Genomic DNA, 15,729 nt, shown 5'->3' on the forward strand with positions numbered 1-15,729 from the left:
ATTCTGGGAAAAGGCGAACGGAAACAACTCTGGAATGGCAAAGCGGTCGATGCCTGCTTTCATCACTGTAATTTGTGAGCCGGCGTGATTGTGCACAACTGCTGCAACAGCTGCGTCGCTAGGTCTGTGTCACAAAAATAAAAGAGCAGAGAAGTGTGGTATTACTCGTACCCAATCCAATCCGACTCGTATTCTCCCTGCAGATACCATGTTGCGACCTTTTGTGACCGTTCCCTGAAATTGAGCGTAACCTAAATATGATAGGTTTCAAACACTTAGTTCTACTGGTGCAACAGTCGCGGTCACATGGTAAGAGTATCATGTGATACTGATAGATGTATGATAGATGTACGTGTATTACTTACTGCGACTTAGATGTCGGGGTTTGGACCTAGATAAGGCACGAGAAAAACTGATGCTACTCCACGCCACTCCGGCAGTCACAACTAAGCGATCCGAGAGCGACTCGCAGTAACTCTCGATGAACTTGAGAAATCTCCATGTCAACTTCCAGTTATTTTTGCTGTTTATTTCACTTCCAGAAGCCGACTGTTGGCCTGTGTAATACTTGTTCTGGGAATCATTTTCGTCCTCATCGTTATAAGAGCGGGGATTCTCCTCATGGAAGGTACGATCACTGGAAATTGTATCTTCCTCAACAAGTATGCGCACTTGAAATGTGAAATAACCAGGAGAGTGGCCTCTCTTGCCCTCCTTAAATGCCTGTAGCGTCTTTTGTGTCAAAAACTAATTTCAGAGAGCAATCACGTATGATGCATTGGTGTTTTCCTATTGCCGACTCTGTGTCATTTCATTGCTAAACCCACCCTTGTTTCTGTGTTCTTCACCACATTTACTTTGAAAAGTGGCCTCTTACCTACTGGTGCTCCATGTACCACAGTCAAAACTATGAAGCCGCAGTGTGTATTTGCTATAAGTCCACAGAATGCTCTGCACTTTAACCAGAGGATGAGATTAGAACAAGAGTGATTCGTTCAGCATCATGAAGGAAAAACGCGATTTATTTCTGCGATTTATTTCTTTTCCGTTTGCTGCTGAAACTGGTCAGCGTAAAAGCACTCATCCACTAATTGCTGACATGCTGACGTGCTGATAGACATGTTATAGCAGAAAATACGATTTTTCGAACAACACTGGGCCCCCCTTGACAACTTTCGTGACAGATAAGACCTTTTTTGTACAAGAGTGGCAAGACGGGGCAGTTGGTATTTGACGTGTGAGAGAATGAACAGCAGCCCAAAGGACACGCAGACGAACAATGGCAATATGAATACGGCTATATCGGTATTCGTATTAGCAGTATGTGTGTTGTCGCTCTTCGTCTGTGTGTCCTTTGGACAGCTGTTTATTTCCTCACATGTCAGATAATTAAGACCATTGTTTATAGTTTTATTATCTTGTCCATAAACGGGGCGATGGCCTTCTAATATGGTAAATGCTTAAATATTGTGTTGTAATGTAATAAATATTGTTTGCTTGAGACTGAAAATTTGCGAGAATGTTTATATCTAAACAGTTCCGTTTCAGTTGTACAAAGTGTATATTTTTTGTTAGAGTTCTCGTCTTAACTGTTACAGGTGACAGTTTCATCTACGGTTTTGTACCGCACACAACTGTGGCCAAAGAAACTACGCCCAAAGCAATCCAAGAGGATAGGACGACACCAATAGTCACAACCACCACAACAAGTATGTATAAACATGAATTGAAAATATGCATAGGTAGGGATCAGAGACAATACTGACACCCAAAATTGCTAATCAAATTTGAAGATTCCTTACCGTCGCGGAGATCGCCACTCTGATGTTCACTGATTTTGCAATTGCGCCTCGTTCTACTGCCCATTGTAAATTTCAGTGATGAAATTTTGCTCATGCGTTTAGGCATAAGTGCTGAACAGATGTAGACGCTTTACAGGTTACGAGCGGCCGAGTGGATACAAGGTCATATTAGATAACGTCAGTGATAAAGTAGATAAAGAAGGGGTCGGTATAGTGTACGATGGACAACGTTTAATGGAATGAACTGCTCTGACGGAGACCCGCTCACGAGCCGTGATACCGATGATGTTCCGAAGTGGTGTTTGGGAGACATAATATTTAACAGCTAGTATTTTTATAGGTTTTTCTGGTGCACTTTCCACATACATGTCGGCACAATTACCCTTGAAGTTTACTCCAGTTGCATACTAAACTAGACACTCGTCTCCTATACTATGTTCCCACCTGCATTTTGCACACAACTGTAAACCTCTCGTCCTGACGGTTGCTTCGCATGGCTAACCGATGATCTCGCGTAGCGACATGCATGCCTTACCTTACAGACACAATGTTTTGAGCACAATACTCGTTTGAACTCCTCCGTTTGTGGACATGTCGAATAGAAAACATGGCTGCGAGCAAATTTCAGCTATAGTGTCGTTGTGAAGGAGAGGAGATTGCCTCGAGGTTCATGACGACTACGGCGTAACGTACGTTCTTTTTGTTCCAGCTACGACGACAACTAAACGTCCGCTCACCGATGCAGAGCTCACCAAGTTGGCTGAAACCCGACCAATCACAGTCCTTTTCGTCGGTGATCGCAGCTACAGCACCATATCGAAAGAACAATTCTACATCTATGGACAAAGTCATCTAAATGTTGTAAGCGTCGTAAGATATAAGCGCCCACCCAAATCCCATTTCTTGTGCTGAAAATGTGTGGACATAAGATACGAGCCCTGTATTGGTGACGAGACTGGGACTAACTCTTCATGTTTGGATTGAAATTGTCAAAGTCGCCGGTGTAGGGAAAGCTCTATTTGTGCAATTTCTTCCTTCGGCCATGGCGCCACGCTACAAGCTATTGTACCGTATGTAAGCCGAATCTGGTTGGCTGCCACTGTGCCCTACATATGGGGCTTAAAAATCCGATTGCCCTGCCTTTTTGCCAGTGGAGCTCTTCCTCTCAGTGACCCCGCTTAAAGGAGCACTGAGATGACATTTAACATGACTCGAAATCCTGCCTCATCTTTGAAGTTGTCCACCAGGAGACACTATGTAAAACATTTTGCCGCAGCGGTTAATTGTCACTGCGCCATCGAATTTTCAAAAAGCGGTCTGAGAAAGGAAGAAAGAAACACAGAGGGAGAGAGATAGAGTGAGTGAGTGAGTTTATTGTGCCCAAGAACAGCCGTAAGAGCCTAGGTGTTGACGCACTATCAAATTACAGTAATGTACATATATACAAGAAGCAACACACATTAATGATATAAAGGCAATGGCAGGAAGGCAATAATCCAAGACACTAGGAGGTTAAAAGAACATACATACATTTGGTAAATCTATGAGTGACATAATAACAAAACGAGAAGGAAGGTTCCAGAAGTGCAATATATCAGGCAATATTTGAAGGAGTACAATGAAGAAGAGAAAAAAAGGTAACTATACACGACAAAAATGAAGATACAAGGAACAAATAAGTCGCATGAAGATGACTGAATTTAAGACAAGCAGTATGTAATGTGTTAAAAGGGAGGACATGTCGAAAAAATATCACATGAGCTTACCAAAATCTGACAACGTTCGAGTGGGTGATAAGGGCAGGTATTACGTACTGCTTGCGACACGGTTGTCTGGAAACGCCTATGAGTAGTTCTGCAGCCCATCTTTCATTGGTTGCCCTCGGAGATGTACGTTGTTCCAATATTGTATGTGAAGGACAATCATATGCTGCACGCGTTTGTTACTCAAAGTAAATGCCCTTAAGAGGCTACAGCAGCCGGACGTCTCGAAGTCAGGGACGTCCCGGAGGTAAAAGTTGTGATCAAAATGCGACGGATGCATATTCTAGCTGTGGTAAAACGAATGTTTTAACAAAAACAGAGGGGATGTCAAAAACTTAAATTACAGATTAAATAACCCAGTGTCTGAAAAATGGAAGAACGATTTTAGCGACATGATCATAGAACGTCAGTTTGATATCAAAAGTGTCACGGACAGTGCTGACCAAAGAAATTTCTGTGCTAGACATGTAGTGAAATGCAGTAGCATTTGTTTACGGGTAAATGAGACAATCTTGGTATATGCAACGTTTACCTTGGGGCACTTCTTCGTGCACCGGTTATGTATACTAGTTATGTCTTCTTGCAAGAGAACACAATCTGAAGGTGCTGATATAGTTCGCATTACTTTGATGTCGTCAGCGTACCGTAACAGAGTTGAATGTTTAACCAATGATACAGGGTCATTAATGAAAATGTTGAAGAGCGACGGGCCAAGACTGGACCCTTGCGGAATACTTAGCGAAGGAATGAAAACATTAGAGTGAGAACCAGAGACGACGACAGAGCAAGCGCGCTCGCCTAAATAAAATTCAAGAAAGCGGATAAAACATTCAGAGACTCCATACGATTACAGTTTGGACAAAATAATATCCTGATCATTAGGTCAAATGCTTTGAAAATATCGAGATAAATAACATCAACTTGACCACGTGTGTTGACAATCTGCGAAACTATAGACAGAAAAGACACAAGGTTGGAGAGCGTTCATCTCCCCGCAAGAAAACCATGTTGATTCTCTACAAACTCGGCTTTGAAAAAAAGAGAGGAGGCTAGTGCAAACGTTGTGTTCAAGTACTTTGGAGGAGGCACATAGTATGCTTATAGGTCTATAATTTTGTACAATTAGTTTGTTTGCTAACTTGTGAACAGGAACAATTACAGGTGACTTCCAGAGACTAGGATAAACCATGAGTTTTAGCGACAGGTTGAAAATATACATAAGTGCAGGCGCAAAAATATCACACTAAGCTGAGGAGTACAGCGGGGATACCATCACACCCCGGCGTGGTCGTCCGCTTTAGTCGACGGACCGCAGCAACAACGTCACTCTCAGTCGGAACAAACACTGGTAAATGATCAGTATGGATAGGACATGCATAGGGCATAGGTATGCAAATGATCAGCATGCAAGTGGCGTCAGCAGCTTTAGTTGTAAGCGGGGTAACGTTGTCATATACAGAAGCAAAATAATCAGAGAAAGCAGCTGCAAACGACACAGACGACCGTCGCGTGACGTGGAAACGACTCTCTTCCTTTCTCTCTGTTTTCTTTTGTTTGTTTTTTTTTTCTTAATTTCACGCGCCGGTTATACATGCTTGAGGTGTGCCGCTGTACGTCAGTGGACACGTGCCGGGACTCAGGAGACGCACTACGTTCTCTCGTTCAGGCATGCGCTCTTTCCACGAGGAGAGGTTTTTTAAAGGTTTACGGAGTAGAGGTCTTTCGCGTGTTCTATAAGTAACCTACCCTAAATAATTTCAATTGTAGCATACTAAGACCATGGCGAAGTGCACTCTCATTGTCAAAGCAGATACAGCTCCTACACTGCGGAACATGGTATGTTTGGCAAAACTCCCACTCGCGAGGTCTCTCTCGTACTCAGTGATGCTGAATATGGCAAATGAGCTGAGCAGGAATGAGGAAGCAGAGAAACGAGCGGAGATGCTGAGTCAGCATGAGTCAGAAGTGCCGCCCTCTGCGCGTCAGTGACCTCTGGTCTTAGAAAACCAGACCTGACCCGACAAAATTGTATTTCTCTGGGTTCATCGGAGCGACGAAATAACAAGGAGGCTTTTCCAACAGTCCTCACCCTCGTCGCAGACGCGGAACCAAGAAGCTTCTACGGAGGAAAGCATAAAGGGACTATCCCATCCGGAAACGTGTGTATAAGACCGATACGGCAATATTCGGTACCGCACTCGTAGTGTACTTAGCCAATTTCTCTTCAAAAAGAGGTTGCATGTTAATAAAGTTTCACAGTTAAAGAAAAATAAGTTTCAAAGATTCGCACTCCCTCTGCAAATAGGAAGGAATCCTCAGTAAGGAAGCCCCAGAAATCGTAACACCATGGCGCAGCGCAGGCGACAGTCTCCGACCTCGTTTGCTTCGCGTTCGCAGCGCAATATAGTTGTGGCGAATTTGGGTGTTTTGGGTGTTCATTTCGTGGCAACTTTTTTTTGCCAGACCGCGCCTGTACTCGCCAGTTTTGCGAGATCTCGCATGTTCGCGTGGAGCCTTCCACGTGCCAAGAATTTGCAATCTAGCATCTTCTTGTCGAGCCTCGAAGCGACAGGGCAGCGGATTGGTCAGCTATATCCGGTGTCGTCACACCCGCATCGCGAATGTCCAGAGGGCCGTCATTGGTCCGCCGGGCGAAGTACACGTGGGTCAGCAGACGACAAAGACGAGTGACCGCGTGAAAAACCGATAGATTCCTGGCATTCGTCTTCCGATGGCAACAGTCACGTGATCCCGCGCGGGCGCCGGCCTCGCAGTTTCCGAGTGGTAGGCCGTGTTGCCATGAAATGACCCCCATAATTTGCCGTAAGTAAAAAGTCCTCGACAAATCGCCGACTTTCGCTTGCCAGTGTGAGTTCTGCCACACCATGCCGCATGGAAGACGGTGTTACGCTTCTGGTTGTTCGGACACGCCCGACGCTAACCCAGAAGTGACATTCCACAAGCAGACCGCAGATTCTCCGCGACATGAAGACGGTCTCCTATCTGCCCGCCGGGCGCCAAAGGCTCTCCGGCCGCTCCCTGATTCGATTTGTCCGAGCCAGAGGGCGCTCCTTGATAAATTTTGTCCGAGTGACATTTTCATCGATATCCATAGAGGGAATTCCGGCGTACGCCTTACAACATACGTCTTCTGCTGTCTACGTCTTACAGGTATACGTCTCTCGTCTCTCTTCTGCTGTTGCTATGCACTACATCCAATAGCACAAATTAGAAACTAATTCAATAACTAATTTAACAAAAGTTAATTCGTGTCGGATTTCCGACATTATCAGTGTCGGTGATGAATGAGGCGTAAAACGGCACATTCATTGGATGATGTGATGTACTGGGGCTAAATCAGTTCCAAGGCATTCGTGGCTGCCGTCCCTACGGCGTGCACCTTGCTAGTAGCTTTCTCCAACATCAGTTTCCGTTCCGTAAGCAATGGCCTTTTCATGCTCGCATCCTTGACACTATATGCAAGCCTCACACGTATCCAGTGAGCTTCCAAACGCGATGAACTCTTATGGTTTAGTATTTGATTTCATACCCGAGAAAAATACTGGTGCGCTAATACTACTCTAGCTGTAATCTTCTCTCCGACGGAATACGGTTTAAAGGGACTGTCGCATCTGTCCCACTCCACTGGGAAACAACTGCAGTTGTTTCCCGGTGGAGCGGGTATGAAATCAAATACTAAACCATAAGAGTTCATCGCGTTTGGAAGCCCACTGGATACGTGTGAGGCTTGCATATAGTGTCAAGGATGCGAGCATGAAAAGGCCATTGCTTACGGAACGGAAACTGATGTTGGAGAAAGCTACTAGCAAGGTGCACGCCGTAGGGACGGCAGCCACGAATGCCTTGGAACTGATTTAGCCCCAGTACATCACATCATCCAATGAAGAGGTCGCCAACGTCAGGTTTAAACGTCTCAATGAACACCACTCGATATCCAGCGAGTGCATTTAAATGCCCAGGTTGCAGGGGAGTAATCGCCGACTACCAGCTCGCCGACTTAGAAGCACCACAACAAACACAGCGGGAACACGGCATGGTGAGATGAATGCTATTTCAACAGAAGAGGTGACCTCAGAGCTCGCTTCCAAGTCAGCTATGCGTCCGTCGGTTGCCACAACTCTTTGAATTTGTGTTCCTATAGACATAGAAGTTGGCATTGGTTCGTCCGCGATGCTAATGGCTGCTCTAGAGTACACTACATAGGGTTTTAGTTATTCGTTGCAGATATTTTATTTATAAAAAAGTTAAGACAGAAGCATGGTTTCCGTTTTGTCAGGTGAGTTTATGGCCAGAGGACGTCGTCACGAAGGTAGTTTTTAACCACTAGACGCATAATTAGCTAAAGTAAATTGATGAAGTCTTTAAATATGGCCTTTCGGGTAAAAGTGAGACAGCCGAACGGGAGATAGTCCTCGTTGGAAGTAATTCTGTTTTTAAGACCACCACCAAACAAGCAGCCATGTTGAAATATCCATCACCCAATTTCGTAATGCGAATGAGCGGAAACCAAAAACGACCAGAAGCACGGGGATGACATGACCTTCGCCATCGGCGGCTTATCTGGGCCGAAAAGCGCATACCAATAATCTGACCGGCTTGTCAGTGCCCATTACAAGCATCTCAATTGCTCCAAACGTGCGAGCCACATCGGAATTATGAGACTGCTTATACCGCGCCCATAAGGTTATGTACCACGTTGAAGGAGCCGCTACTGGGTTAGCGGTCGTATGACGATGCGGAGGAAAGATTATACGGGGTGCATCCAGTGACACATAGTGGGAGACCGAAATCCACCTACACACAAAGCACCAAAGGGTGGGATACATTCTGAAAGCAACACAGATCTTAGAAAGATGAAAGTATGTCAAGCTGAATATTGTTAGGGTGACCATATAGTAGCAAAACCAGGAAACTTTTCCGTGTTATCTAGTTTATTGAACATGGTTACATTCAAGGGCACGGTTGTAAAAGCTTGCGCTGCCACGGAGCAGATGTTGGAGTTACATGGGTGAACTACACACCCTACCTGTTTCGCAGTACACCCAACTCAGTACAAAGCTTTGCAATGACCTGTAGCTTAAGTTGATGTCTTCAAGATGTCAGTGATATGTGTTGATTTTCCCACGTCGGGTGTGCGCTAGCTCACTTGTCTTGTGCACCGAAACAAATCTGTCAATAGCGTCTGAAATTCATAGATTTCACATTAGTAACAGGACACTGGAGCATCACATGTGAAATCTTCACCCTGATGTTAAGTGATGATATCGGTTAACCGCTGCGGTAAGACTGAGCTCGCAGATAGAGCCTATGGTAACAGGAATCAGTAGGGTAACAATCACGCTCAGTGGATAAAGTAATAGGAACCCACATGCTACGAATGATACCAAGAAAAAGGTCCATGAAACATGGCACTACAATACGCGAAAACACAGTTACTGCAGTCCGAACCACAAGCGAACGTCGAAACACCCCAAACAGGGCGACGACAGCATGCGACCACTCACCCCCTTGCTAGTAATGTTTGAACCTTGGAAAATATGTCCATAAGCCATTGGATTTCGCGAATTGAAGGTTGTGTGCCTGTAGTTCCAGGTTTCGTGCACCTTTTGCTTTGTATCACTCCTACCACATGGGTTTTTATTTAACTATAATGCCAGCCAACTAAGGTCGGTCAAGGCATGAATGTACATGCAACATCATTTAACATACAACAACATTTCACTAAGTCGTATATATAGCATCTTATCTATCACAAAAAGACTGCGACGACTGGGCACATACAACACTGTTCGGAAGAGCATTCCATTCAATAGCGTTGTGGTGAACGAAAGAATACTGATAACAATTTACCCTCGGTCGAAAAGTGTCTACATGCCGGCAATGGCGAATTCTGCTCTGTTGAATGGAACTCAGCGAAAACAAATTTCGATAATCAATTTCCAATTCGCCTGCTAAAATATGAAAAAACAGCTTCAGTCTACGCAATTTCCGACGGTGTGCCAACGGCTCAATACTAACCTGTTTGAATAGAGCAGTAACAGATGATCGCATATCGTATGAGCCACAGATAAAGCGAAGGGCGAGCCTTTGCACGCGTTCCAACTTCGTAATATTGGACACTGTGTAAGGGTCCCAGACCACGTCAGCATACTCAAGAATGGGGCGGACGAGTGATTGGTACGCTGCTAATTTTGTCGTACGGATACTGTGTCGCATGAAGCGTGTAAGGTACCAGAGACGCTTACTTGCTCTTCTCGTGATGTGATCCACATGGTTATTCCAACGCAGGTCTAAAGGTATTATAACTCCGAGATACTTGTAAGTACCGAAAACACGGAGTGGCACACTATTTAGCAAATAGGAGTAAGAAAGGGGGCAGCGTTTGTGTGTAATTGTCATTTGAACACACTTAACCGGATTCAGATCCATCTGCCATTCCGTGGCCCATTCAGATATGCGATCCAGTGAGTCATTAAGTACTACCTGATCTTGCACGGTGTTTACACTATTGAACACAATGCAGTCATCTGCATACAATTCGCAATGTACTGATAACCGTCTGACTAAATCATTAATGAAAATAAAAAAAAGTACGGGACCGAGGATGGAACCCTGCCGTACTCCGGAGCGCACTTCGGCCCTGGACGAACAACAACCATTGACGACAACAAATTGCGACCTATCCTTCAAGTAAAATTGTAACCAATTAACTAAGCGTTCGTTATTGATAATAGAAGACACCTTCTTCATAAGTTTAACATGAGAAACACGATCAGATGCTTTCGATAGATCCAAAAACAGAACATAACAACCTGACCATTATTATTCAATAAGTCGGCTAGCGTGTGAACAGTATCAATTAGCTGGGTAATAGTTGAAAAACCACGCCTGAATTCATTCTGAGTATTGGTGAAAAAGCCGTCTTGCTCTAGATAACAGATCATGTGATTACAGACATTTCATATTCATATGGAATTACTCATTACAGGGTTCATATTCCTTTATCCGCTCAGTGTGATTGTTACTGTTGCTAATGCAACGGACATATCATGATCATCATGAGTACAACACGACTGAGCGCATGTCTCGCACATCACATCCTGACTATCATCCGTCGCGAGCGTTATTCATTCTGGAAATAAACATCGTCGTAACTAGTCACGTCTCTTCTCGACTTGGTATCAACAGAAATTGGTGCCGTGACCAGGATAGTCAAGGTTAAAAGAACGAAGGATACAACGATTACGGCTCTGGTTCTCGCATTGTTGGCCACGGTGAGTTTTACGGTTTGACTTACTCCCGTGGATATTCGAATCGAGTCGGCCATGGACAAGTTGAAGAGAGACAGGAAATTTTTACGCTCACAAGCAACAAGATTGAGGAACGATATCGACGAGAAATTGGAAGCTGCCGGTACAACCGCGCAAGATATTGCTATACTAAGAGAGAAGCTCAGCCCAGATATTTCCAGAGATTTGAAGGCTGTTGACAGCGAGCTCAAGGATAAATTCTCTGACGAAGAATATGAACGCTAGATGACTGCCACGACCGAATACCGCCATCAGATTTTGGAGACCATCACTCGCATAGATCTGCGCTCCCAAGTAGTTTCGACGGGCGCGTCGACTTCGGCGGCTTTGAACCCCAGCCCTGTTCCAGCTGCTTCTGTCCATAGGGACAATAAGATAAAGCTGCCAAAATTAGAGCTCCCGAAGTTTCATGGCGCCATAGACGCATGGCTTCCTTTTTGGACACGTTATGAAGTTGCAGTACACAACAACAACGCGCTTACCGCCACTGAGAAGTTCTGTTACTTGACGTCTCTGTTAACTGGGAACGCTGCTGATCTCATCCGTGGATTAAATTTGAATGAGGGCTGCTATAACGAGGCAATTGAACTTCTCAAGAAGGAATATGGATCATCCACACGCATAGCTGATGAGCACATAAGGAAGCTGACAAACATGGTCCCAGTCACGGATCCTGCAGATATTTCGAAACTGCGGCAATTCTACAATGAAATTCAATCCCGGGCACGAAGCCTTCAGGTTTTGGGCATATCAACCGATGCTTACAGCGCACTACTTAGACCCATCATTTTAAGCAAGCTGCCCCAAGACATGGTCATTGAACATCAGGAACGACAAGAATTTAATGACAGTACTCGCGGTGCAGATGTGGCCAGTGGCAGTGCGGTACACCTTTACAGCCAGGACTTTCAGGACCTGATGGACTACTTGCGAGTAAAAATAGTGTCCAAGGAACGTGCATTAGGGTATACCGGTGAGGAGAAGCACGAAGAGAAACCGAATATTCGTAAGGTCAAAACCACCGATATGCCAACGGCCTCTGCTGTTTTAAACGCCAACAATGCACGGACACCAAATAATGCAAATCATGAATCGTGTTTATTTTGCAAGTCAGATCAACATCGGACGGTCACTTGCGACAGCGATATCCCACTACAGGAGAAGAAGCGGCTCTTAATTGAAGCAAGATGCTGTTTAAAATGTACGAGACGAAATCACATTGCTAGTCGCTGTCAGTCGTACATCAGGTGTCGCAAGTGCAGCCGAAGACACGCTACGAGCCTCTGACCCAGACTACATACGCAATAGGAGTACCCAGCAAGTACAAGTCAACACTGTTCCGGTCGACCCCCCGGGAGAGGTGGTTTTAGCAGCCTCCGCAGTTCCCTCTAAACAGTCAAGCACGATAATTCTAGGCACAACAATGGCATGCGCGAAGGGACCTGAAAACACATGCTGGGTACGCGTTCTGTTTGACAGCGGTAGCCAACGCAGTTTCATCACCGAAGAGCTCGCGAAGCAATTAGGATGCCACTCCCACGGAGTCGAAAAAATCAGCATAGGGTCGTTCGGTGGAGCAACAGTCACCAAGGCATTGAGCAAAACTTCGGTCAAGCTGCAAACTACACAGGGCACTGCCGTAGAAATTGACGTCCTGCAAACGCAACAAATATGCGCCAAAGTACTTCCTGCCATCGGTCAAGAGCATCTCAAGGGCACTTTCCTACTTGAGGGAACATCGAATGTCACCACGGCAGATCAAGAACTTCCTATCTCCATTCTCATTGGGACCGATTGGTACTGGAGACTCGTGCAAGATGACATCAGGAGAATTAATGATGATCTAGTCTGTGTCCCCACCGAATTAGGATGGTTTGTGCATGGCGTCGTAAACGACACGATGAATTCTCAAGCCCAGGAGCAAGCTGTAATGCTCTGTGTCCGGCAAGGCCTGCAACGTCAATTCATTAACAACATTTGGGGTCCAGAGGACGAAGCCGATTACGACGACAAAACCTCAGGTGAGGTATTGAACAGGTTTAATAGTACAGTCAGGAACGTCAGCGGAAGGTACGAAGTACGGCTACCTTGGAAAGACGACATAGACCTTGGAACAAATGAACGAAACGCACGGAAACGACTTAAAGGTTTGACGGACCGTTTACTTCGTACGCCCGACCTGCTCAAGACGTATGATGATGCTATCCGCAAACATCTAATTGACGGCGTCGCAGAAAAGGTGCCAGAGAACGAATACAATTACGAACAAGTTGATAGACCAGTGTATTACTTACCTCACCACGCAGTCATTCGCACGGACCGCATTACAACGAAATGTCGTATCGTGTTTGACGCTTCCGCTCATGAAACTCAAGAGATCAGCTTGAACGAGAATCTTCACATCGGACCCAATATGAACCCGAATGTAAGCGTTCTCCTACTGAGATTTAGACTACATGCTGTTGCTTTTACTGCCGACATAGAAAAGGCATTCCTCCAAATACTCATCCACAAAAGAGACCGAGATGCCCTGCGATTCCTCTGGTATCAAGCTATGCCCACAGGAGTGGACGATAAGTTGGAAATATGGCGAATGACGAGAGTCACGTTCGGGACTGGCCCTAGCACATTCCTGTTGGCGGCGACATTGAAGAAACTGCTGAGAGAGTCCGAAGTAGAGTATCCGGAAACAACAAGACTATTGAACGATTGCACGTATGTCGATGATTTTATATCTGGTGCTGACTGCGAGGAAGCCGCTATCAACGTGTACAACGAGGTGAAGAATATAATGCAGAAGGGAAGCATGAACATGCGAAAATGGGCCTCCAACTCAGCACGGCTGAACGCTTTGTACCTGCAGGACCCGGAGGAAGTCTCGCCCTTCGCTGGAGATTCCCGCGTGATAAAGGTTCTGGGAATGAAGTGGGATACGGAACAGGACTCCCTCTTTTACAATGCTACCAACCTTCTTCAAGGTGGAAAGCCTGCTGTATGGACGAAGAGGAAGGTGTTGCAGACGGCTCAAAGCATATACGACCCGCTAGGTTTGATGTCACCGTATACGATCGCTGCAAGGATCTACATGCAAAACATGTGGCAACAAAGTCTCACTTGGGATCAACCTATTCCGGCGGACCTACAGGAGAGTTGGGAAAGGTGGTATGAAGACTTACAGTACCTTACCGAGATCAAGATCAACAGGTACTACGGCATGTGGACGACGAATGTATCGTTGCATGTTTTCTGTGACGCAAGTTGCAACGCGTATGGCGCCGTTGCGTACCTGGTTATTAAAACATCGGACTCTGCTTCTTCAAACATAGTGCTGGCAAAGGCCAGGGTAGCACCAGTCAAGAAGCAGACGCTTCCAAGGTTGGAACTCCAAGCCGCTGTTGTAGCTGTGAAAATTTCAAGAATGTTGATGGACGCATTCCCAGGCATCAGACAAGTTTTCTTCTGGACTGACTCGACAATCGTACTGTATTGGCTACACGGTAAGAGTGAGAATTGGAAGGAGTACGTTCGAAGGAGAGTTAACGAAGTCAAGAAGTATACGAAGCCAACACAATGGAGGCACTGTCCTGGGACCGAAAACGTCGCGGACATGGTCACTCGAGGTCTTCGACTGACTACACTCACGACCAACGACAAGTGGTGGAACGGCCCTAATTGGCTCACAGATGAACAAGCATGGCCTGAAGAGTGCTTCGAAGCACCAAGCTGCCGGGAAGAAGCGAAACATGAGCAAACAGCACTTGCAACAACGACGGCGCCAGCGGAAGAAGTTACTCGCTGCACGAACTTCAGCTCACTAAATAGACTCCACAGAGTAACAGCGTGGATAAAGAGATTTTGTGGAAACTGTAAAGGGGCTTCTATCGATGGACCACTTAGTACGGAAGAGATTGAAAACGCTAAGAACTATTGGCTCCGACATGTACAAGTCACAGCTTTCCCTGAAGAATATCAAACCCTGAAGGCCGCGAAATCACTAAAAAGACGACACTTCATGCAGAAGTACAGACCGTTTCTTGATGAGAACGGCATAATGAGGGTTGAAGGGAGGTTACAGATGGCAAATCTTACGTTCGATGAAAAGCACCCCATAATCATGCCACGAAATGCTCACTACGTCTCATTACTCGTCGAGCAAGCTCATCGAAGGGTCATGCATGGAGGAGTAGCAGACACCCTTGCAAAGCTCAGGGAAAACTATTGGATAGTTCGAGGAAGGCAGGTGGTGAAGAACATTCTTCATAGGTGCACCGTTTGCAGGAGATTCAACCAGACAAGAACGTCTGAGAACACGCCACCACTTCCTGCTGACAGAGTGCAACAATGCCATCCATTTACTGTTGTAGGAGTGGATTTTACAGGACCTCTATACGTCAGGGACACGCACAGTCATCAACGCAACGTGAAAATGTACATTGCCATGTTTACTTGTGCTGTCGTAAGGGCTGTCCACCTAGAAGTTTCCCGCGACATGTCGGTAGCAAGCTTCGTTCACGTACTACGAAGATTCTTCGCACGGCGAGGGATGCCTAGAGTAATATACAGCGACAACGCACCCACCTTCAAAAGATCTAACAAGGAACTTGCTGCATTATGGCGACGTATACGAGACGATGAAGTGCTGGACTGGCTTGGGACCAACAGCGTGAGCTGGAAGTTCATTCCTACAAATGCACCGTGGTGGGGTGGATTCTATGAACGATTGATAAGGTCTGTGAAACAGGCATTGAGGAAAACCATCGGCAGAAAATCATTGACGTATGAAGACCTGGTGTCAATCGTAGCAGAGGTGGAAGCCGTCATTAATTCTCGACC

The 15,729-nt window shown here is 45.7% G+C and overlaps 1 protein-coding gene across 1 annotated transcript in view; it reads left to right on the top strand.

Moving 5' to 3' along the window:
- Nucleotides 1–548: 548 nt before the first annotated feature.
- The window catches only part of LOC135392954 (uncharacterized), a 262,911-nt gene continuing 247,730 nt past the window's right edge, over nucleotides 549–15,729 (top strand). Inside the window, exons 1-3 of the mRNA XM_064623587.1 lie at nucleotides 549–628; nucleotides 1,599–1,709; nucleotides 2,512–2,663. Coding sequence (XP_064479657.1) covers nucleotides 622–628; nucleotides 1,599–1,709; nucleotides 2,512–2,663 — 270 coding nt within the window. The 5' untranslated portion in view covers nucleotides 549–621. The remainder of the gene's footprint in view (nucleotides 629–1,598; nucleotides 1,710–2,511; nucleotides 2,664–15,729) is intronic.

Source organism: Ornithodoros turicata, chromosome 4, assembly GCF_037126465.1.
Source record: "Ornithodoros turicata isolate Travis chromosome 4, ASM3712646v1, whole genome shotgun sequence".
In the NCBI taxonomy this organism is placed as follows: domain Eukaryota; kingdom Metazoa; phylum Arthropoda; class Arachnida; order Ixodida; family Argasidae; genus Ornithodoros; species Ornithodoros turicata.